The 25370-nt window shown below is 47.1% G+C and overlaps 1 protein-coding gene across 4 annotated transcripts in view; it reads left to right on the top strand.

The window, feature by feature from the left end:
* The first annotated feature begins 2051 nt into the window (after positions 1–2051).
* LOC134931777 (nucleolar protein 56-like) overlaps positions 2052–25370 on the top strand; it is a 73975-nt gene continuing 50656 nt past the window's right edge. For 2 of the 4 annotated variants that reach the window (XM_063925482.1, XM_063925465.1), the window contains exons 1-5: positions 2052–2121; positions 18173–18262; positions 20656–20770; positions 23102–23263; positions 23462–23654. In XM_063925482.1, coding sequence (XP_063781552.1) covers positions 2119–2121; positions 18173–18262; positions 20656–20770; positions 23102–23263; positions 23462–23654 — 563 coding nt within the window. In that variant the 5' untranslated portion in view covers positions 2052–2118. Of the gene's footprint in view, positions 2122–15203; positions 15260–18172; positions 18263–20655; positions 20771–23101; positions 23264–23461; positions 23655–25370 lie in introns of those variants that run through there. The other 2 variants (XM_063925472.1, XM_063925489.1) reach the window with 2 other exon arrangements.

Raw genomic sequence — 25370 nt, 5'->3', positions numbered from 1 at the left:
TTATATATTACACAGTATATATATTACACAGTATATCACACATTATATATTACACAGTATATCACACATTATATATTACACAGTATATCACTCATTATATATCACACATTATATATATTACACAGTATATCACACATTATATATTACACAGTATATCACACATTATATATTACACAGTATATCACTCATTATATATCACACATTATATATATTACACAGTATATCACACATTATATATTACACAGTATATCACACATTATATATTACACAGTATATCACTCATTATATATTACACAGTATATCACACATTATATATTACACAGTATATCACACATTATATATTGCACAGTATATCACACATTATATATTACACAGTATATCACACATTATATATTACACAGTATATCACTAATTATATATTACACAGTATATCACACATTATATATTACACAGTATATCACACATTATATATTACACAGTATATCACTCATTATATATTACACAGTATATCACTCATTATATATTACACAGTATATCACTCATTATATATTACACAGTATATCACACATTATATATTACACAGTATATCACACATTATATATTACACAGTATATCAAACATTATATATTACACAGTATATCACACATTATATATTACACAGTATATCACTCATTATATATCACACATTATATATTACACAGTATATCACACATTACATATTACACAGTATATCACTCATTATATATCACACATTATATATATTACACAGTATATCACTCATTATATATTACACAGTATATCACTCATTATATATCACACATTATATATATTACACAGTATATCACACATTATATATTACACAGTATATCACAAATTATATATTACACAGTATATCATACATTATATATTACACAGTATATCACTCATTATATATTACACAGTATATCACTCATTATATATTACACAGTATATCACACATTATATATTACACAGTATATCACACATTATATATTACACAGTATATCACACATTATATATTATACAGTATATCACACATTATATATTACACAGTATATCACACATTATAGTATTATACAGTATATCACTCATTATATATTATACAGTATATCACACATTATATATTACACAGTATATCACACATTATATATTACACAGTATATCACACATTATATATTACACAGTATATCACACATTATATATTATACAGTATATCACTCATTATATATTATACAGTATATCACACATTATATATTACACAGTATATCACACATTATATATTACACAGTATATCACACATTATATATTACACAGTATATCACTCATTATATATTATACAGTATATCACACATTATATATTACACAGTATATCACACATTATATATTACACAGTATATCACACATTATATATTACACAGTATATCACACATTATATATTATACAGTATATCACTCATTATATATTATACAGTATATCACACATTATATATTACACAGTATATCACACATTATATATTACACAGTATATCACACATTATATATTACACAGTATATCACACATTATATATTATACAGTATATCACACATTATATATTACACAGTATATCACACATTATATATTACACAGTATATCACACATTATATATTATACAGTATATCACTCATATATTATACAGTATATCACACATTATATATTACACAGTATTATATATTACACAGTATATCACTCATTATATATCACACATTATATATTACACAGTATATCACACATTATATATTACACAGTATATCACACATTATATATTACACAGTATATCACTCATTATATATTATACAGTATATCACACATTATATATTACACAGTATATCACACATTATATATTACACAGGAGGTGGAAGAGAATGAGGTGTATGAGCACGGTCCTCCAGTCCGGGGTACCATAGAGTAGACTAAGAGGGCGCACCAACACGGCCGGTCTGTGCCCCTCTCTGTTATTGTTAGGAGAGTGCTGCCGTGTTATTGGCTGAGGGGACTGTCGCTCAGGTTAGTGCTGCCCCTGTGATTGGCTGCGCAGTGAGGAGGAGGGAGGCGGGGAGCGCCATGGTGAGTACGGGCAGGCGGGGAGTGTGAGCACCGGGCACCGGCTGGGAGCGGGGATATAGCGGTGTGTTCCCAAAGCAGCAGCGGGGTCACAACACACGGCTCCGGGTCTCCTCACTTCCCCTGTCACCCAGTGGGATGTAATACACCCAGTACTACTAGCTGCAATCATGCCTGTACCCCCCTGTACCCCTAACTGACCCCAAATACCTCCTACTGACCTCACTACACCCCCCTACTGACCCCAAATACCTGCTGTATCCCTAACTGACCCAAAATACCACCTACTGACCCCAAATACCTCCTACTGACCCCAAATACCCCCTGCTGACCTCACTACACCCCCCTACTGACCCCAAATACCTGCTGTATCCATAACTGACCCCAAATACCACCTACTGACCCCAAATACCCCCAGCTGACGTCACTACACCCCCATACTGACCCCAAATACCTCCTGTACCCCTAACTGACCCCAAATACCCCCTATACCCCTTACTGACACCAAATACCTTCTGTATCCCTAACTGACCCCAAATACCCCCTGTACCCCTACTGACCCCAAATGCCCCCTGTACCCCTTACTGACACGAAATACCTTCTGTACACCTAACGAACCTCACTACATCCTCATACTGACCCCAAATACCCCCTGTACCCCTACTGACCCCAAATACCCCCTGTACACCTTACTGACACCAAATACCCCCTGTACCCCTAACTGACCTCAAATACCCCCTGTACCCCTACTGACCCCAAATACCCCCTGTACCCTTACTGACAGCAAATACCCCTTGTACACCTAACTGACCTCAAATACCCCCTGTACCCCTACTGACCCCAAATACCCCCTGTACCCTTACTGACAGCAAATACCCCTTGTACACCTAACTGACCTCAAATACCCCCTGTACCCCTACTGACCCAAAATACCCCCTGTACCCCTACTGACCCGAAAATACCCCCTGTAAACCTTACTGACACCAAATACCTTCTGTACCCCTAACGAACCTCACTACATCCTTATACGGACCCCAAATACCCCCTGTACCCCTACTGACCCCAAATACCCCCTGTACACCTTACTGACACCAAATACCCCCTGTACACTTTACTGACACCAAATACCTTCTGTACCCCTAACGGACCTCTCTACATCCTCATACCGACCCCAAATACCCCCTGTACCCCTACTGACACCAAATACCCCCAGTACTCCTTACTATCTACACCCCCCTACTGACCTCCAAATACCTCCTGTACCCCTTCTGGCCTCACTACACCCCCCTACTGACCTGCTATACCCCTACTTATCTAACTACACCCCCCTACTGACCTCCTATACCCCTGTCCCCCTTCTGGCCTCACTACACCCCCCTACTGACCTCCTATACACCCTGTACCCCTACTATCCTTGCTACACCTCCCTACTGACCCCAAATGCCCCCTGTACAACTATTGGCCTCACTACACCACCCTATGACCCCAAATATCTCTTATACCCCTACTGACCCTACTACTCACTGACCCACTATACATCCTACAGACCCAACTACACAATGACCCCACTACTCACTGAACCACTATACATCCTACCGACCCAACTACACACTGACCCCACTACTCACTGACCCACTATACATCCTACCGACCCAACTACACACTGACCCCACTACTCACTGACCCACTATACATCCTACCGACCCAACTACACACTGACCCCACTACTCACTGACCCACTATACATCCTACCGACCCAACTACACACTGACCCCACTACTCACTGACCCACTATACATCCTACCGACCCAACTACACACTGACCCCACTACTCCCTGACCCACTATACATCCTACCGACCCAACTACACACTGACCCCACTACTCACTGACCCACTATACATCCTACCGACTCAACTACACACTGACCCCACTACTCACTGACCCACTATACATCCTACCGACCCAACTACACACTGACCCCACTACTCACTGACCCACTATACATCCTACCGACCCAACTACACACTGACCCCACTACTCACTGACCCACTATACATCCTACCGACCCAACTACACACTGACCCCACTACTCACTGACCCACTATACATCATACCGACCCAACTACACACTAACCCCACTACTCACTGACCCACTATACATCCTACCGACCCAACTACACACTGACCCCACTACTCACTGACTCACTATACATCCTACCGACCCAACTACACACTGACCCCACTACTCACTGACTCACTATACATCCTACCGACCCAACTACACACTGACCCCACTACTCACTGACCCACTATACATCCTACCGACCCAACTACACACTGACCCCACTACTCACTGACCCACTATACATGATACCGACCCAACTACACACTAACCCCACTACTCACTGACCCACTATACATCCTACCGACCCAACTACACACTGACCCCACTACTCACTGACTCACTATACATCCTACCGACCCAACTACACACTGACCCCACTACTCACTGACTCACTATACATCCTACCGACCCAACTACACACTGACCCATCCTCTACTAATTCATTACACCACGACCCACTACTGATCTCACTCTGCCACCTACTGACCTTATTACTGACCCTAAATCCCCTACTGACCCACCACACCCGATACACCACCTACTATCCTGCCATGCCCCCTATTGACCCACTACTCTTCCTAATGACCCCTTTATGACCCACCACACCCGCTAATGACCATCTCCTGAACCACTGCACCCACTACTGAGCCCCCAACACTAAGGATGGACATTTGGCAGCCGGCATTGAATGTTTCTCATTCTTCTTACATCAAATACAGCCATGTGTATATGAATACTAGCCAATGGATTGCAACTATCCGGCAGTAAGGTACATGTCGACTTTATGACCATGTCGGCCTAGTGACCCTGTCGACCTAATGCATGTTAACCTATAGTGGTCGACCTAATGACTGTCGACCTAAGTGGTGTTGACCTAATGACCGTATCCCCACCCCACCCCCGTTACAGAGGAGGCAATACATCTCCACTAGCATAAACACTGATAGCAGATTACCAACAATTTAGAAAGTTGAAATAAAGTGTCATCTAGTATACAATAATAACTGCTGATGTAAATATTATCGGTGTAGTTACTCAGTATAATATTTTTACACTGCAACATGAATTGGGGGTGTAGTGACTCAGTGGGTTGGGGGTGTGTGATGATTCATTAGTGGGTTGGGGGTGTAGTGGGGTCATTGGGTGTGTGATAGCTGATTAGTGGGTCAGTAAGGGGTGTAGTGGGGTCAATGGCGGGTGCGCTGGCTCATTATTGGTCAGTAGGGGTGAAGGGAAGGGATGGACGTCGGAAACCAATGGTTAGAAACCATCAATATTCCTGTTTCAAGTGAAGTACTTTTACCACCAAACTGCGGAATTCAATGGTTGTTAGCCATCAGAGTCCGCATTCTGATGCCCATCCAATGGTTAGCTACTTCTATGCAGCGGCAGATGCTCGGAAGTGGTGGCTGCAGCTCAGCCAATGTGCACATGTGCAATGCTCAAAGCTTTGCTGTAAATGTATAGAAAAACTACACGTGATTTAACTGCCGGATGGTTGCAATCCATTGGCTAGTGTTCATATATGCATGGCTGTATTTGATGTAAGAAGAATAAAAAACATTCAATGCCGGCTGCTAAATGTCCATTCTTAGTGTTGGGAGGGCTCAGTAGTGGGTGCAGTGGTTCAGGAAATGGTCATTAGGGGATGTGGTGGGGTTGGTTTGGGATATTTATGTGGTGTGTCAGAAAGGGGTCATTAGGAAGAGTAATGGATCAATAGGGGGCATGGCAGGTCAGTAGGTGGTGTATCGGGTGTGGTGGGTCAGTAGGGGATTTAGGGTCAGTAATAGGTATAGTAAGGTCAGTAGGTGGCAGAGTTGACTTGTAGTGGTCGACCTAATGACTGTCAACCTAAGTTGTGTCGACCCAACGATCCATACCTGTGGGGTGTTAGGGCTTGATTGGAATTATTGAATACACATGGATAGAATCCATTGTTATGGAGAGGTGCTAGGCTGATCACCCGGGCTGATCAGGGTTGTAATACAAAGGGTTGTTTAAAAGGGTTATGAAATATTATGAAAAGACTTATCCAGGACTTAAACAGGCCTTTCAACCTCATGCAAACTCATCTGTCCATTTAAACGTTTGTACTTATCATTCTCTCTCACATCCTCATGCAGTCTAAGAACAGAATGCAACCAATTTTTATGTAAGAAAATCAGTTGATATCCTGATTCCTGTAAATACCTGGGTTTGCAATTTTGCTTAGTTATGCATAGTCAATGAAAGCATTCTGGCCTGGTGTTTGCATACTCATATACAGTGTCACTTTCACCTATAATGAACGAAACTTTTGGCTCACTGGCAGCCTTTATTAATTTGCCAAGTATTCCTTTAGATGCAATCTAGGGTCAGCTGTGCTGACCAATTTGCCCTCACATACGTAAATTGTTCATAATACTAAGTGTTTGTAAATGAACAGCTGAACAACGCCAGGAAACAGGTAATTGAATGTTTACATACAAATATTCCAATTTTTTTACACTCCGAGCCTAAAGAACTGTACTTTTTTCTCAAAGAACCATGTACCACAAATTCATTTTCTTCATTGCACTCCATAGTTTTTTCTCTACTACAATAACATCGTTCATTCTCCCTGCAACTCACCCCTGTGTACACATTGCTTTCTCAATTATTCACTCTCCTCCTATTAACACTCATGAGATTTTTACTTATCTCTCTACTGTGCCAATAATATCCACAACCGGTCACCATAAAAAGCATTCACAGACCTCCAACAGTATTTATTTCTCTCTCCTGCTTCTTTTAGCTTGTGACATTTCACCAAATCCAGGACCCAATCACTTGCTCCACTCACACCCACCTGATTCGCAGCGATATAGAAATCCAGCCAACCTCATAAACATCACATGTCTCCCTGCACCCTCCAAATCACTAAAATGTGCCTTTGGAAATACACGCTCTGTTTGTAACAAATTAACATCCATACATGGACCCTCATTCAGACCTGTTTGCAAGCGGGCGATTTTTGCACTGCTGCGACCAGGTAATCGCCGCCTAAAGGGGAAGGGGTAATCAGTGTGCAGGGGTGTGAACGGATGTGCAGAGAGCTGCACAAACAAAAGTTTTTACAGTCTCTGCACAGCCCAGGACTTACTCAGCCGCTGCGACGATCCGGACCGATGCTGACGTCAGAAACCCTTCTTCTGAACGGCTGGGCATGCCTGCGTTCTCCCGGACGCTCCTTAAAAACGGTCAGTTGCCACCCACAAACAGCCTCTTCCTGTCAATCTTCTTGCGATCACCGGTGCAGTCGTTTTCTCCATAAAATCTGTTGCCGGCGGCCGACGCGCCTGCGCATTGCGGTACATATGTATGCACAGTTCAGACCCGATTGCACCGCTGCAAAAAAAGCTAGCATGCGATCGGGTCTGAATGAGGCCCATGACCCCTTCATATCTAACAACTTCAATCTGCTGGCTATAACAGAAACATGGCTCACACAACCAGACACGACCTCCACTGCAGCACTGTCACATGGTGGTCTCCACTTCACACACACCTCCAGGCCTGGTAACGGTAAAGGAGGTGGGGTTGGATTATTACTTTCCCAATCTTTCACATACACAGTTCTACCACAAGTACCATCACTCACATTCACATCATTTGAAGTACATTCCATCAGGTTTTCCACTCCTTTCTCTCTGCGTGTTGCAGCTATCTGTCGCCCACCTTCAATGTTGAAGCATCCACTGATTATTCCCATTCTGAGAAAACACAATTCTGACCCTAAAGGTCTGTACACACTGTGAGATTTTGACTTGCGATTTTGACTATATAGTCAAAATCTCAAGGAAAGTTAGTGCATATTGTTAGTGCATATTGCAAGGTGAAAACCACCTTGCGATTCCGATTCGATCCCGATGCGCGTTCCCATGGGGTCGGTATCGCAAGCTTAGATAGATTGTGCAGACAAGTTAATTTTGACTATCCAGTATAAAAGTAAAGTCAAAAAATCGCACATAGACTGTGCTTCCGATATTGGCTATCTAGGCTTGCGATACTGACCATAGTCGATATCGCACAGTGAGAATCGAAAAAGTCGAAATCTCACCGTGTGTACACACCTTAACACTCTCTCCGATTACTCAGATGGCTCATTTACCAAGCTACTTGAGAGACTCGCCTACACTCGCCCCACATACTTTCTTAACTCACACAACTTATTGGACCCACATCAATTAGGCTTTCGTTCACAACACTCCACAGAGACAGCACTGACTAAAGTAGTGAATGATCTGGTCACTGCGAAGTCCAAAGCCATTACTCACATCTTATTCTTCTAGATCTCTCTTCTGCTATTGACACTGTTGACCACTCTCTTCTCATACAAACACTGCAATCCCTAGGTCTTCAGGACACAGTCCTCTTTTGGTTCCTATTCTACCTATCTAATCGCTCCTTCAGTGTACCTCCTATTCTCTACCTCTTTCAGTTGGAGTACCGCAAGGCTCAGTCTTGGGTCCTCAGCTTTTCTCTATACCACATCTCTTGGGAAACTAATCAGCTCTTTTGGATTTCAGTATCATCTGTACGCAGATAATACTCAGATCTACCTATCCTCCCCTGATCTGTCACCATCTGTATTGGGCCGTGTCACTGAATGCCTCTGCTGTTTCCTCTTGGATGACATCTCGCCACCTCAAACTTAATATTTCCAAAACAGAATTAATTATATTTCCACCGGCCAATAGTAGTTACCAACCTGATCTCTCACTGTTGAGAACAATCAATCCTAAACCACAAGCTCGCTGCCTAGGTGTCCTACTTGATACTGTCGCTGTCATACTTAACTGTCCTTTGTTCCCCACATTCAATCTGTCTCAAAATCATGTTACATGCATCTAAGAAACATATCCAATATACGACCATATCTTACACAAGACACAGCAAACACTCTAATCCACGCTCTCATCATCTCCCATATTGATTATTGTAATAGTCTCCTGACTGGTCTTCCCAAGAAGAGACTCTCACCACTACAATCCATTCTGAATGCAGCTGCGAGGCTTATCTTCCTAACCCTATATATTCATCGTCTGTAGATCCGCTCTGTCAGTCCCTCCATTGGTTACCGGCATTCTACCGTATTCAATATAAAATACTTTCTCTGACGTCCTAGTGGATGCTGGGAACTCCGTAAGGACCATGGGGAATAGCGGCTCCGCAGGAGACTGGGCACAAAAGTAAAGCTTTAGGACTACCTGGTGTGCACTGGCTCCTCCCCCTATGACCCTCCTCCAAGCCTCAGTTAGATTTTTGTGCCCGGCCGAGAAGGGTGCACACTAGGGGCTCTCCTGAGCTTCTTAGTGAAAGTTTAGTTTTAGGTTTTTTATTTTCAGTGAGACCTGCTGGCAACAGGCTCACTGCATCGAGGGACTAAGGGGAGAAGAAGCGAACCTACCTAAGTGGTGGTAGCTTGGGCTTCTTAGGCTACTGGACACCATTAGCTCCAGAGGGACCGAACACAGGCCCAGCCTCGGAGCTCGGTCCCAGAGCCGCGCCGCCGACCCCCTTACAGAGCCAGAAGCAAGAAGAGGTCCGGAAAAATCGGCGGCAGAAGACATCAGTCTTCAACAAGGTAGCGCACAGCACTGCAGCTGTGCGCCATTGTTACTCAGGCACACTTCGGTCACTGAGGGTGCAGGGCGCTAGGGGGGGGCGCCCTGAGCAGCAATGTAAACACCTTGGCTGGCATAAATACACCACATATAACCCCCAGGGCTATATGGATGTATTTTAACCCCTGCCAGAACTCACCAAAAAGCGGGAGAAAAGGCCGCCGAGAAGGGGGCGGAGCCTATCTCCTCAGCACACGGGCGCCATTTTCCATCACAGCTCCGCTGGAAGGACGTCTCCCTGACTCTCCCCTGCAGTCCTGCACTACAGAAAAGGGTAAAAAAGAGAGGGGGGCACTAATTTGGCACAGTTTTAATACTAACAGCAGCTATAAAGGGAAAAGCACATTTTATAGTGGTATTCCTGTCTATATATAGCGCTCTGGTGTGTGCTGGCATACTCTCCCTCTGTCTCCCCAAAGGGCTAGTGGGGTCCTGTCCTCTATCAGAGCATTCCCTGTGTGTGTGCGGTGTGTCGGTACGATTGTGTCGACATGTTTGAGGAGGAAAATGAGATGGAGGCGGAGCAATTGCCTATTATAGAGTTGTCACCCCCTAGGGAGTCGACACCTGAGTGGATGAGCTTATGGAAGGAATTGCGTGACAGTGTCAGCTCTTTACGATAGACAGTTGACGACATGAGACAGCCGGCTACTCAGCTTGTGCCTGTCCAGGGGTCTCAAACGCCATCAGGGGCTTTAAAATGCCCGTTACCTCAAATGGCAGACACAGACACGGATACTGACTCCAGTGTCGATGATGAGGAGACAAACGTGACTTCCACTAGGGCCACACGTTACATGATTGAAGCAATGAAAAATGTATTGCATATCTCTGATAATACAAGTACCACTAAAAAGGGTATTATGTTTGGTGAGAAAAAACTGCCTGTAGTTTTTCCTGTATCCGAGGAATTAAATGAAGTGTGTGATGAGGCGTGGGTTTTCCCCGATAAAAAACTGATAATTCCTAAAAGGTTATTGGCATCGTACCCTTTCCCGCCAGAGGATAGGGCACGTTGGGAAACACCCCCTAGGGTGGATAAAGCGCTCACACGCTTGTCTAAACAGGTAGCACTACCCTCTCCTGATACGGCCGCCCTAAAGGAACCTGCCGATAGAAAGCTGGAGAATAGCCTAAAATGTATATACACTCACACGGGTGTTATACTGCGACCAGCAATCGCCTCAGCCTGGATGTGCAGTGCGGGCCTGGCGTGGTCGGATTCCCTGACTGAAAATATTGATACCCTAGATAGGGACAGTATATTACTGACTATAGAGCATTTGAAGGATGCATTTCTATATATGCGTGATGCACAGAGGGATATTTGCCGACTGGCATCAAGAGTTAGCGCGCTGTCCATTTCTGCAAGAAGAGGTTTATGGACGCGGCAGTGGTCAGGTGATGCGGATTCTAAAAGGCACATGGAAGTATTGCCTTATAAGGGGGAGGAGTTATTTGGGGTAGGTCTATCAGACCTGGTAGCCACGGCAACTGCTGGAAAATCCACATTTTTACCCCAGGTAGCTTCTCAACCTAAGAAGACGCCGTATTATCAGGCGCAGTCCTTTCGGCCCCATAAGGGCAAGCGGGCAAAAGGCGCCTCATTTCTGCCCCGTGGCAGAGGGAGAGGAAAAAGGCTGCAACAAACAGCCAGTTCCCAGGAACAAAAGCCCTCTCCCGCCTCCGCAAAGTCCTCAGCATGACGCTGGGGCTTTACAAGCGGACTCAGGCACGGTGGGGGCCTGTCTCAAGAAGTTCAGTGCGCAGTGGGCCCACTCGCAAGTGGACCCCTGGATCCTTCAGGTGGTATCTCAGGGGTACAAATTGGAATTCGAGACGTCTCCCCCTCGCCGTTTTCTAAAGTCTGCTTTACCGACGTCTCCCTCAGACAGGGAGGCAGTATTGGAAGCCATTCACAAGCTATATTCCCAGCAGGTGATAATCAAGGTACCCCTCCTACAACAGGGAAAGGGGTACTATTCCACACTATTTGTGGTACCGAAGCCGGACGGCTCGGTGAGACCAATTTTAAACCTAAAATCCTTGAACACTTACATACAAAGGTTCAAATTCAAGATGGAGTCACTCAGAGCAGTGATTGCAAACCTGGAAGAAGGGGACTATATGGTGTCTCTGGACATCAAAGATGCTTACCTACATGTCCCAATTTACCCTTCTCACCAAGGGTACCTCAGGTTTATGGTACAGAACTGTCACACGACTTCTATTCCTAGGGATGATCCTGGACACAGTCCAGAAAAAGGTGTTTCTCCCGGAGGAGAAAGCCAGGGAGTTATCTGAACTAGTCAGAAATCTCCTAAAACCAGGCCAAGTCTCAGTGCATCAATGCACAAGGGTCCTGGGAAAGATGGTGGCTTCTTACGAAGCAATCCCATTCGGCAGATTCCACGCAAGAACCTTCCAGTGGGATCTGCTAGACAAATGGTCCGGGTCGCATCTTCAGATGCATCAGCGGATAATCTTGTCACCAAGGACAAGGGTGTCTCTCCTGTGGTGGTTGCAGAGTGCTCATCTTCTAGAGGGCCGCAGATTCGGCATTCAGGACTGGGTCCTGGTGACCACGGATGCCAGCCTGAGAGGCTGGGGAGCAGTCACACAGGGAAGAAATTTCCAGGGGTCAAGCCTGGAGACATCACTTCACATAAATATCCTGGAGCTAAGGGCCATCTACAATGCTCTAAGCCTAGCAAGACCTCTGCTTCAAGGTCAGCCGGTGCTGATCCAGTCAGACAACATCACGGCAGTCGCCCACGTAAACAGACAGGGCGGCACAAGAAGCAGGAGGGCAATGGCAGAAGTTGCAAGGATTCTTCGCTGGGCGGAAAATCATGTGATAGCACTGTCAGCAGTGTTCATTCCGGGAGTGGACAACTGGGAAGCAGACTTCCTCAGCAGACACGACCTCCACCCGGGAGAGTGGGGACTTCACCCAGAAGTCTTCCACATGATTGTGAACCGTTGGGAAAAACCAAAGGTGGACATGATGGCGTCCCGCCTCAACAAAAAACTAGACAGGTATTGCGCCAGGTCAAGGGACCCTCAGGCAATAGCTGTGGACGCTCTGGTAACACCGTGGGTGTACCAGTCAGTGTATGTGTTCCCTCCTCTGCCTCTCATACCCAAGGTACTGAGAATCATAAGAAGGAGAGGAGTAAGGACTATACTCGTGGCTCCGGATTGGCCAAGAAGGACTTGGTACCCGGAACTTCAAGAGATGCTCACAGAGGACCCGTGGCCTCTACCTCTAAGAAAGGACCTGCTCCAGCAGGGACCCTGTCTGTTCCAAGACTTACCGCGGCTGCGTTTGACGGCATGGCGGTTGAACGCCGGATCCTGAAGGAAAAAGGCATTCCGGATGAAGTCATCCCTACCCTGATCAAAGCCAGGAAGGATGTAACCGTACAGCATTATCACCGTATTTGGCGTAAATATGTTGCGTGGTGCGAGGCCGGGAAGGCCCCTACAGAGGAATTTCAGCTGGGTCGTTTCCTGCATTTCCTGCAAACAGGACTGTCTATGGGCCTAAAATTAGGGTCCATTAAGGTTCAAATTTCGGCCCTGTCGATTTTCTTCCAGAAAGAACTGGCTTCAGTTCCTGAAGTTCAGACGTTTGTCAAGGGGGTACTGCATATACAGCCTCCTTTTGTGCCTCCAGTGGCACCTTGGGATCTCAATGTAGTTTTGGGGTTCCTAAAATCACATTGGTTTGAACCACTCACCACTGTGGACTTAAAATATCTCACATGGAAAGTGGTAATGCTGTTGGCCCTGGCTTCAGCCAGGCGTGTCTCAGAATTATCGGCTTTATCCTATAAAAGCCCTTACCTAATTTTTCATGCGGACAGGGCAGAATTGAGGACTCGTCCTCAATTTCTCCCTAAGGTGGTTTCAGCGTTTCACTTGAACCAGCCTATTGTGGTACCTGCGGCTACTAGGGACTTGGAGGACTCCAAGTTGCTGGACGTAGTCAGGGCCCTGAAAATATATGTTTCCAGGACGGCTGGAGTCAGAAAATCTGACTCGCTGTTTATCCTGTATGCACCCAACAAGCTGGGTGCTCCTGCTTCTAAGCAGACTATTGCTCGTTGGATTTGTAGTACAATTCAGCTTGCACATTCTGTGGCAGGCCTGCCACAGCCAAAATCTGTAAAAGCCCATTCCACAAGGAAGGTGGGCTCATCTTGGGCGGCTGCCCGAGGGGTCTCGGCTTTACAACTTTGCCGAGCAGCTACTTGGTCAGGGGCAAACACGTTTGCTAAATTCTACAAATTTGATACCCTGGCTGAGGAGGACCTGGAGTTCTCTCATTCGGTGCTGCAGAGTCATCCGCACTCTCCCGCCCGTTTGGGAGCTTTGGTATAATCCCCATGGTCCTTACGGAGTTCCCAGCATCCACTAGGACGTCAGAGAAAATAAGAATTTACTTACCGATAATTCTATTTCTCGTAGTCCGTAGTGGATGCTGGGCGCCCATCCCAAGTGCGGATTGTCTGCAATACTTGTACATAGTTATTGTTACAAAAATCGGGTTATTATTGTTGTGAGCCATCTTTTCAGAGGCTCCTCTGTTATCATGCTGTTAACTGGGTTCAGATCACGAGTTGTACAGTGTGATTGGTGTGGCTGGTATGAGTCTTACCCGGGATTCAAAATCCTTCCTTATTGTGTACGCTCGTCCGGGCACAGTATCCTAACTGAGGCTTGGAGGAGGGTCATAGGGGGAGGAGCCAGTGCACACCAGGTAGTCCTAAAGCTTTACTTTTGTGCCCAGTCTCCTGCGGAGCCGCTATTCCCCATGGTCCTTACGGAGTTCCCAGCATCCACTACGGACTACGAGAAATAGAATTATCGGTAAGTAAATTCTTATTTTTACTGACACACAAGGCCATTCACCAAACTGCACCATCATACATCACTTCTCTCATCTCATAATATCTCCCAACCCGACCTCTCCGCTCTGCACAAGATCTGCATCTCTCATCCACATGTATTACTCGCTCCCATGTATGATTACAGGACTTTCTTTGTGCTGCTCCCACACACAATAAGACTCTCCTCTAGTCTCCAAACCTTCAAGCGTTCCCTGAAAACTCACCTCTGCAGGCAGCTTATCACATTCCGGAGCCGCTCACCTTCATAAACCTTCCTATCCAATTACATCCCCACTATACAGTCCACACATATCCTCACATGTCTAATCTTCACTTTCCCTTCCTTCTGACCATGGATCATCATTGCTGTGATGTCATGCAGCCCACCAAGAACCTCTGCAATCCGGTGGACAACTATATGCAATAGATAGCACCTATCCCTGTGTATCAACGCCTATTTCCCTATAGAGTGTAAGCTTGTGAGCAGGGTCCTCCTACCTCTATGACTGTTTGTTATTACCCAGTTTTGTTTATCATTGTGTCCAATTGTAAAGCGCAATGGAGTTTGCGGCACTATATAAGAAACTGTTAATAAATAAATAATAAATAAACTGACCCACTAATGAGTCATCACACCCCCACTGACTCCACTACACCCCTAACCCACTAATGAGCTGTCACCCCCCCCCCCCACTGACGCCACTACACCCCCAACCCACTAATGAGCCATCACCCCCCCTCTGACCCCACTACACCCCCAACCCACTAATGAGCCATCAAACCCCCCACTGACCCCACTACACCCCCAACCCACTAATGAACCATCACACCCCCCTCTGACCCCACTACACCCCCAACCCACTAATGAGCCATCAAACCCCCCACTGACCCCACTACACCCCTAACCCACTAATGAGCTGTCACACACCCCCACTGACCCCGCTACACCCCCAACCCACTAATAAGCCATCACCCCCCCCTCTGACCCCACTACACCCCCAACCCACTAATGAGCCATCAAACCCCCCACTGACCCCACTACACCCCCAACCCACTAATGAGCCATCACACACCCCCTCTGACCCCACTACACCCCCAACCCACTAATGAGCCATCAATCCCCCCACTGACCCCACTACACCCCTAACCCACTAATGAGCTGTCACACCCCCCCACTGACCCCACTACACCCCTAACCCACTAATGAGCCATCAAACCCCCCACTGACCCCACTACACCCCCAACCCACTAATGAGCCATCACACCCCCCCCTCTGACCCCACTACACCCCCAACCCACTAATGAGCTGTCACACACCCCCACTGACCCCACTACACCCCTAACACACTAATGAGCTGTCACACCCCCCACTGACCCCGCTACACCCCCAACCCACTAATAAGCCATCACCCCCCCCTCTGACCCCACTACACCCCCAACCCACTAATGAGCCATCAAACCCCCCACTGACCCCACTACACCCCCAATTCACTAATGAGCCATCACACCCCCCCTCTAACCCCACTACACCCCCAACCTACTAATGAGCCATCAAACCCCCCACTGACCCCACTACACCCCATACCCACTATTGAGCTGTCACACACCCCCACTGACCCCACTACACCCCCAACCCACTAATGAGCCATCAAACCCCCCACTGACCCCACTACACCCCTAACCCACTAATGAGCTGTCACACACCCCCAATGACCCCACTACACCCCTAACCCACTAATGAGCTGTCACACACCCCCACTGACCCCGCTACACCCCTAACCCACTAATGAGCCATCAAACCCCCCACTGACCCCACTACACCCCTAACCCACTAATGAGCCATCACACACCCCCACTGACCCCACTACACCCCCAACCCACTAATGAGCCATCAAACCCCCCACTGACCCCACTACACCCCTAACACACTAATGAGCTGTCACACCCCCCCACTGACCCCGCTACACCCCCAACCCACTAATGAGCCATCACACCCCCCCTCTGACCCCACTACACCCCTAACCCACTAATGAGCTGTCACACACCCCCACTGACCCCACTACACCCCCAACCCACTAATGAGCCATCACACCCCCCCTCTAACCCCACTACACCCCCAACCTACTAATGAGCCATCAAACCCCCCACTGACCCCACTACACCCCTAACCCACTAATGAGCTGTCACACACCCCCAGTGACCCCACTACACCCCCAACCCACTAATGAGCCATCAAACCCCCCACTGACCCCACTACACCCCTAACCCACTAATGAGCTGTCACACCCCCCCAATGACCCCACTACACCCCTAACCCACTAATGAGCTGTCACACACCCCCACTGACCCCGCTACACCCCTAACCCACTAATGAGCCATCAAACCCCCCACTGACCCCACTACACCCCTAACCCACTAATGAGCCATCAATCCCCCCACTGACCCCACTACACCCCTAACCCACTAATGAGCTGTCACCCCCCCCCACTGACCCCACTACACCCCTAACCCACTAATGAGCCATCAAACCCCCCACTGACCCCACTACACCCCAACCCACTAATGAGCCATCACACCCCCCCCTCTGACCCCACTACACCCCCAACCCACTAATGAGCTGTCACACACCCCCACTGACCCCACTACACCCCTAACACACTAATGAGCTGTCACACCCCCCACTGACCCCGCTACACCCCCAACCCACTAATAAGCCATCACCCCCCCCTCTGACCCCACTACACCCCCAACCCACTAATGAGCCATCAAACCCCCCACTGACCCCACTACACCCCCAATTCACTAATGAGCCATCACACCCCCCCTCTAACCCCACTACACCCCCAACCTACTAATGAGCCATCAAACCCCCCACTGACCCCACTACACCCCATACCCACTATTGAGCTGTCACACACCCCCACTGACCCCACTACACCCCCAACCCACTAATGAGCCATCAAACCCCCCACTGACCCCACTACACCCCTAACCCACTAATGAGCCATCAAACCCCCCACTGACCCCACTACACCCCTAACCCACTAATGAGCTGTCACACACCCCCACTGACCCCGCTACACCCCCAACCTACTAATGAGCCATCACCCCCCCTCTGATCCCACTACACCCCTAACCCACTAATGAGCCATCACACACCCCCACTGACCCCACTACACCCCCAACCCACTAATGAGCCATCACACACCCCCTCTGACCCCACTACACCCCCAACCCACTAATGAGCCATCAAACCCCCCACTGACCCCACTACACCCCTAACCCACTAATGAGCTGTCACACACCCCCACTGACCCCGCTACACCCCCAACCTACCCACTAATGAGTCATCACACCCCCACTGACTCAGTTGTCCTTCCCCAGGTGCTGCTGCATGTGCTCTTTGAGCATTCTGAGGGCTATGCCCTATTCGCAGTGCAGGAGGAGGAGGAGATCGACCTGCTGCTACCCAAGGTACATTACCCTGAGTCTGTATATGTATGTACCATTGTGTCAGCTGATCTCCCCATGCTTTGTTATCCATTCTCTCCATGTGGTGTGTGTGTAATGGGCAGGCCGCAGGAAGGGGCATCTAGTAGTGGCAGTGTTCTAGTTCTCCTGCACCGTGAGGAGCTCTGCACAGACACACTGAGCCACCATCGGGCACACAGTGGCAGCTGCTCAATCAGTCTGGCAGCACTATATCAGGTGCATGAAAGAAAGGAGTGCTTTTTCCACCCTGGTATCCCCTGTACACTACATGGTACTTGCAACAATACATGGAACTGTATAGTAATAGAAATTCAGAGATATTTGTTGCATATATTTGCAAATACATGGTAAGCTGCCGAGCCACTTCACGGCTTCTCTGGTTATCGGCGGTCCCTACACTGCGTGATACCAGTGCCCACACAGGGCCATGTCATTGTCTATTGTTAGGCCTCATGATAAAGGGTTCTGGTATGAATGGTCGACCATGTTATGGTCGACAGTCATTAGGTCGACCACTATTGGTCGACATTGACATGGTCGACATGGACACATGGTCGACACATGAAAATAGTCGACACATGCAAGGTCGACATATGAAAAGGTCGACATGAGTTTTTTAACTTTTTTTGGTGTCGTTTTTTGCGTAAAGTGACTGGGAACCCCAATTAGTGCACCGCGTCCCCTCGCATGGCTCGCTTCGCTCGCCATGCTTCGGGCATGGTGCCTTCGCTCCGCTGCCGCTTCGCTCGTCACACTTTACCGTTCCAATCATAGTCCATGTGGATCGTAAAGTATGGAAAAGTTCCCCAAAAGAAAAAAAGTTAAAAAACTCATGTCGACCTTTTCATGTGTCGACCTTTCATGTGTCGACCATTTTCATGTGTCGACCATGTGTCCATGTCGACCATGTCAATGTCGACCAATAGTGGTCGACCTAATGACTGTCGACCATAACATGGTCGACCATGTGAACGGATACCATGATAAAGGCTCATACAGAAATACATCCAAACTGAGGGCGAGCTTACCTATGAGCCACCCCTGGGATCTAACAGTAGCACTACAGGAACCAGCATGCCTTCCAAATGCTGATCCCATACAATGACTCTCACACATGCACACACAGAGGAAGCTGCTCAGTCAGTTTGGCAGCACTTATCAGGTGCATGAAAGGGGGGGGGGTGTCACAGTAAACAGAGAGGGGGATGCTTCCCACCCCCCCCCCCCCCACCATCGGACATCACAGTCTCGACATGTAATGCAGTAAGCATCACCATCCGATTGGGAACATCGATGGCTGCCAACCGTCCCATTCCGATGATCATCTCAAATGTGTGAAACCTATAGGATGTCCTTCTTGGGTGTCCTCAGTATGTAGGGGTTAGCACTTACCAAAAGTGGTCCAACTGGTGGATCGGCAACAGGGTCATGGGCGCCGAAGGCTCATTGATGCATGTGGGGAGTGAAGGCTAGCCTGTCTGGTCCTATCCCACAGAAGATGTAGTGTAGCACAAAATGTTGGCTATGATGGATAGATGTCAGAACACACAGAGTATCGCAGCTCGCTGTATATGGGGCTACGTAGCCGCAGATCGGTCAGAGTGCCAACGGTGACCCCTGTCCAACTCTGAAAGTGTCTACAATGGAAATGTGAGTGTCAGATCTGGACCATGCAGCAATGGACGGAGGTGGCCTGGTCTGATGGATCACATTACATCATGTGGACGGCCAGGTGCGTGTGCGTCATTTACCTGGGGAAGAGATGGCACCAGGGTGCACTATGGGAAGAAGGTAAGCCGGCGGAGGCAGCAAGATGCTCTGGGAAATGTTCTTCTTGGAAACCTTGAGTCCTGGCATTCGTGTGGATGCTACATTGTTACAGACAAAGTACACCCCTGCATGGCAGTGGCATCTCAGCAGGATAATGAGCCCTGCCACAATGCAAACATTGCTCAGTGACGGTGTGAGGAACATGACAAAGAGTTTCAGGTGTTGACTTGGCCTCCAAACTCTCCAGATGTCAATCCGATGGAGCATCTGTGGGATGTGCTGGAAAAACAACTCCGAGCCATGGAGGCCCCAGCTCGTAATTTACTGGACTTACACTGTCTGCTGCCTATGTCTTAGTTCCAGATACCACAGGGCACCTTCAGAGGCTTTGTGGAGTCCATGCCTCCATGGGTCAGAGCTGTTTTGGCATCAGAAGACATGCGCGATATTATGCAAGTGGTTTTAATGTTCTGGCTCACGGGTGTATATTAAAGATAATATTATAAAGTTCATTTATGTGTTAATGTCTAAAAGTGCATCTACCCAATGGTAGAAGGATAATATGTAGTGAAGCCTGACACTGTAATTCCATGTCCTGCCTGCAGGTGGAGAAATCTCTGCTGAATATAGATATTTTTAACAGCATTGTGAAGCTGGTGGCGTACTCTCCATTTATGTCCTCCCAGAGCGCCCTGGAGAATGTGAACGCCATAAATAAAGGTAGGAGTATACAGTAGTTAATTCCAAGGTCCTCTGAATCCAGGGTGTGATAACGGCTGGACTTTCTGTACTGTGACCTCTAAAATAATGGGGGACATTCCGAGTTGTTCGCTCGTTGCCGATTTTCGCAACGGAGCGATTAAGGCAAAAATGCGCATGCGCATGGTACGCAGTGCGCATGCGCTTAGTATTTTAGCACAAAACTTAGTAGATTTACTCACGTCCGAACAAAGAATTTTCATCGTTGAAGTGATCGGAGTGTGATTGACAGGAAGTGGGTGTTTCTGAGCGGAAACTTACCGTTTTCAGGGAGTGTGCGGAAAAACGCAGGCGTGCCAGGAGATAAAACGCGGGAGTGTCTGGAGAAACGGGGGAGTGGCTGGCCGAACGCAGGGCGTGTTTGTGACGTCAAACCAGGAATGAAATGGGCTGAGCTGATCGCAGTGTAGCAGTAATTCTCAAGCTACTCAGAAACTGCTAAGAAATTTCTATTCGCAATTCTGCTAATCTTTCGTTCACAATTCTGCTAAGCGAAGATACACTCCCAGAGGGCGGCGGCCTAGTGTGTGCAATGCTGCTAAAATCTGCTAGCGAGCGAACAACTCGGAATGACCCCCTGCATGCAGTATTATGTGTGTACTCTATAGCAGTACGTATGGAATGTGGAATTACTAGATTCATGGACTTGCAGTTGTCTTCACTTCTTTGGATGTACTCTGACTTCCGTGTGTGTGTGTGTGTGTGTGTGTGTATATATATATATATATATATATGTACAAAGTGGTAGAACCCAGCGCCTTCTGTGTTAAACACACTCCAAGTGAGAATGATATAATATTATGTGTACCGCATCCCGTATGTATTTCAGGCATGTAGTGTTAACCGTATTTCTCCGGATGCCAGTCTTCTAGCTTTCCTACTGACTCCGTAGGTGGACCCTAAGGAAATTAAATGAAATATATAGTGTAGTATTGCCAACATATATAAAGGTGTGCATATATCAAAATTTCCGATGTGAATAGTGATTGCCTTTAACTAAATGGTGCACCCAGTGTCACAATTTGAAGACCATGTGATGTGCCCACCGCCTAGGGTAGTATAAACATAAGTACCCTCAAGACTTGCAGTACTTGCATGTAGAGGTATCTTTAGAGAATTCTTCTCCTGAGATTCATGCTGGGGACCTTGGTGTCTGGTTGAATTGCAAACTGAAGGGATTTTTCCCACGCACTCTGCTGGCTGTTAGTAAGAAGAACTATACACTATGTAATAATAGGAAATTTAGAGCTCTTCGTTACATATGTTTTGCAAAAGATATGATAAGCCTCCAGGCCACTTCACGGCTGCTCTATTGCTGGAAGTCCCTAACTAAGCATAAGTCCAGGGCTTGGACCCCACAAAGTCGGATCAGGCCCAACCACCCTAGGGCAGCACACCATTGAAATACTATAGTGTTAATATGTGTTAAGAAAGAAGCAGAAGCTATGGGTTAGAAAGTGCTACAGAAATAAGGGTGTTAATAAAATACTCAAAAGAGTAATATTAGTGAAAAAATAGGAGTGTAACATAAGTGCTAAATAAATAATATGGCGTGCTACCCCAAGGTAGCCCGGTCACACCAGACCTGAGGGGTACCACTCCCCAATGCTTAGTTAGGGACCTCCAGTAATAGAGCAGCCGTGAAGTGGCCTGGAGGCTTATCATATCTTTTGCAAAATATATGTAACGAAGAGCTCCACATTTTCTATTATTACATAGTGTATAGTTCTTCTTACTAACAGCCAGCAGAGTGCGTGTGAAAAATCCCTTTTGTTTTTCTTGTCTAGAGTAACCCCCTCCCGCAGCACCTGAGGATTGTTACCAACTTGATTAGAGCAGTTTGCCACCATTTACTTGAATTGCAACCTGTGCATGCAAGGAGAACAGTTAAGTTAGACATACGTGATTGATTGCTGTAGCTTATCAATCACGTATGTCTAACTTAACTGTTCTCCTTGCATGCACAGTTTGCAATTCAACCAGACACCAAGGTCCCCAGCATTAATCTCAGGAGAAGAATTTTCTAAAGATACCTCTACATGCAAGTACTGCAAGTCTTGAGGGTACTTATGTTTATACTACCCTAGGCGGTGGGCACATCACATGGTCTTCAAATTGTGACACTGGGTGCACCATTTAGTTAAAGGCAATCACTATACCAAGGTAGCAGCGCTATTTGCACTATTGTCTTTTATATATATATATATATATATATATATATGTATATATGCACATATATATATATATATATATATATATATATATATATATATATATTTGTGTCTTCCACAGGTGTCCTCCATGAGGACCTGAAGCTTTTCCTGGAAACAAACATGCCGGCTGAGAGGCAGAAGGTTCTGCTTGGGGTGAGTCACAGTAAGATCGGAGATGCCATCGAGGAGAAGCTGAATATCACATGCCAGATGGGCGGAGTGGTGGCCATGCTCATGAAAGGTGGGTTACCGGTCACGGCTGGGAAACTGCCAGACGTGCTCTTGGTCTTATGGTTTCTAGATGTGGTTGAGAAGGTCTGAAGCTACTGGGTCAGGAGAGGTCCTGATACTGATGGTTAAGTCCAACCAGATGAGCGCTTGTATAACTCTGAACTCCCCCCCCACATGACGGCAACTGACGTGGTTTCTTTCTGTGCAGGGGTCTGGTTATACTTTAGCACTCTGTTGAATGGGTACGCTGCTCAGTCGGCCTCGAAAGCAAAGCTTGGTCCAGGCCACAGTTACACGAGATCCAAAGTCAATGAGGACCAGGAGGACAACATGATTATTCAGTCCATCGGCTTACTGGACCAGCTGGACAAGGACATAAACACCTTCTCCATGAAGGTGAGGTGAGGACCTTTCCATAGGTAATTGTAGTGAGGCTGGACATCACAGTCCCTGAGACCCGATCTCATTCTCAGACCACTGGCCGGCCAGGTTCTCATCCTCTCAATGCTTACCACAGATAGTGTTGTCCTTCCCGCTGTCTGTATAGGAGGTAGAATAGTACACAGCTCCATGGCATTGTTATTGTGGGTACAGACCCTCACCAGGGTAAACCTTTTATGAGGCGGCTGTATTACTGACACTCTTTTCTCTTTCTTCCAGAATGGGGGTCACTGGACCATCTATTGATGGAGGCTTTTCCTTATTAGACTAATTAGACTATTAGACTAATATACATGTAGGAGAGTAGCTCCTTTCCCTCTGCAACCCCTGGTCGCCAGTGTGCTTCAGGAACACGTGGGAGCTGGCTTGCTATTAATTTAGTTTATGTCCTGTTATAGCTGGGATGTTATGTGTGTTGTACCCACAGCGCAAATCAAGAGATCCGGCCGCTGTCACCAGGCCGTTGGGGATGGGAATTGTGTTCTAGTGGATAGCAGCTGCTGCACTGGCTTAGCATGGGGGCCGCCATCTTGTATGGGCTTCTCTGTGGCTCCCCTATTTCCAGTAGGAGGTGTGCACACTCTCAGGCTGCCCGGGAATGAGTTGCACTATTTGTTTCCTGTTAAGGTGAAGTCTGGAGGCAGGTAAAGATTTCACAGAGAAGGAGCTGGATGAGGGTCACCCTCCCTCTAGGCAGAGGGTCCTGTCTCCAGAGGAAGGAGACGCCAGGGTTTGGGGACACTGCTGCGGACCCTCGCTTCTCTCCTCTGTACTCTCTTGGCCTCTCTCTCTGGAAGGCTCGGTACCTCAGTATGTTTTGTAAATTTGATTCATTGCAACTTCCCATGTGATACGGGGTGATGTAACGAATGATGCCATGCAGTTACATGTATACTGTAACAATACACCACGCCATCGTACACCAGATCGCGCAGTATGTACCGAGGTACAATGTATCGCCACATCGTGTCACCCCATCGCCGGGACACACATCATTCTAGTGTGTACCCAGTTTAAGGGGGAGATGTACTAAGTAGTGATAAAAGTGGAGAAGTTACCCATGGCAACCAATCAGCATTGACGTAACATAATTTCCTGTCATGGCGGAGGTGGTGCTGGCTCGTGCTTTGGATAAGGGACTTTATTCAGTATGGATCGTGTCAGTGATGCAATAGCAACGTTTAGGAGCTCTGAGCCATCTATTTTGCGGTAACCGGCTCTCGGTCAATTCTCGTGGGGTGCCCAGTCTGCAGCAGTGGCTTATGTCATACATCAAGGGGACACCCACAGCACTAGGGCGATGATGGGAGTGGCTTGACTATTGTCTTGGGCAGAGGCATTCATGCCAGCACTATCAGCTGTGTTAATATAAGGGGTGAAAAACTGGGAAGCGATTCTGCCGGGGGAGTGGTTTCTTCAACCAGAGGTTTCTACCCAATTGGTACAGTGGTAGAGTCTGCCACAGGTGGACCTCATGGCTTCTTGCCACAGCTGCAAGGTTCCTCAGTTTTGTGCCAGGTCCAGGGATCTGAGCGCTTTAGCAGTAGATGCCATGACTTCGCCCATCACCAATGTTGCCTCGTGTTGCCAAACAAATCTGGTCTTGGGGAATACTGGTGATTTGGTGGCTCTGAATTAGCCCCGGAGGTCCTGGTATGCCGGTGTTCTCAAACTGG

This window comes from Pseudophryne corroboree, chromosome 1 (genome assembly GCF_028390025.1).
Source record: "Pseudophryne corroboree isolate aPseCor3 chromosome 1, aPseCor3.hap2, whole genome shotgun sequence".
Classification (NCBI taxonomy): domain Eukaryota; kingdom Metazoa; phylum Chordata; class Amphibia; order Anura; family Myobatrachidae; genus Pseudophryne; species Pseudophryne corroboree.
Note: the sequence above shows the minus strand (reverse complement) of the source record. Positions and strands in the feature narration are given on the sequence as shown.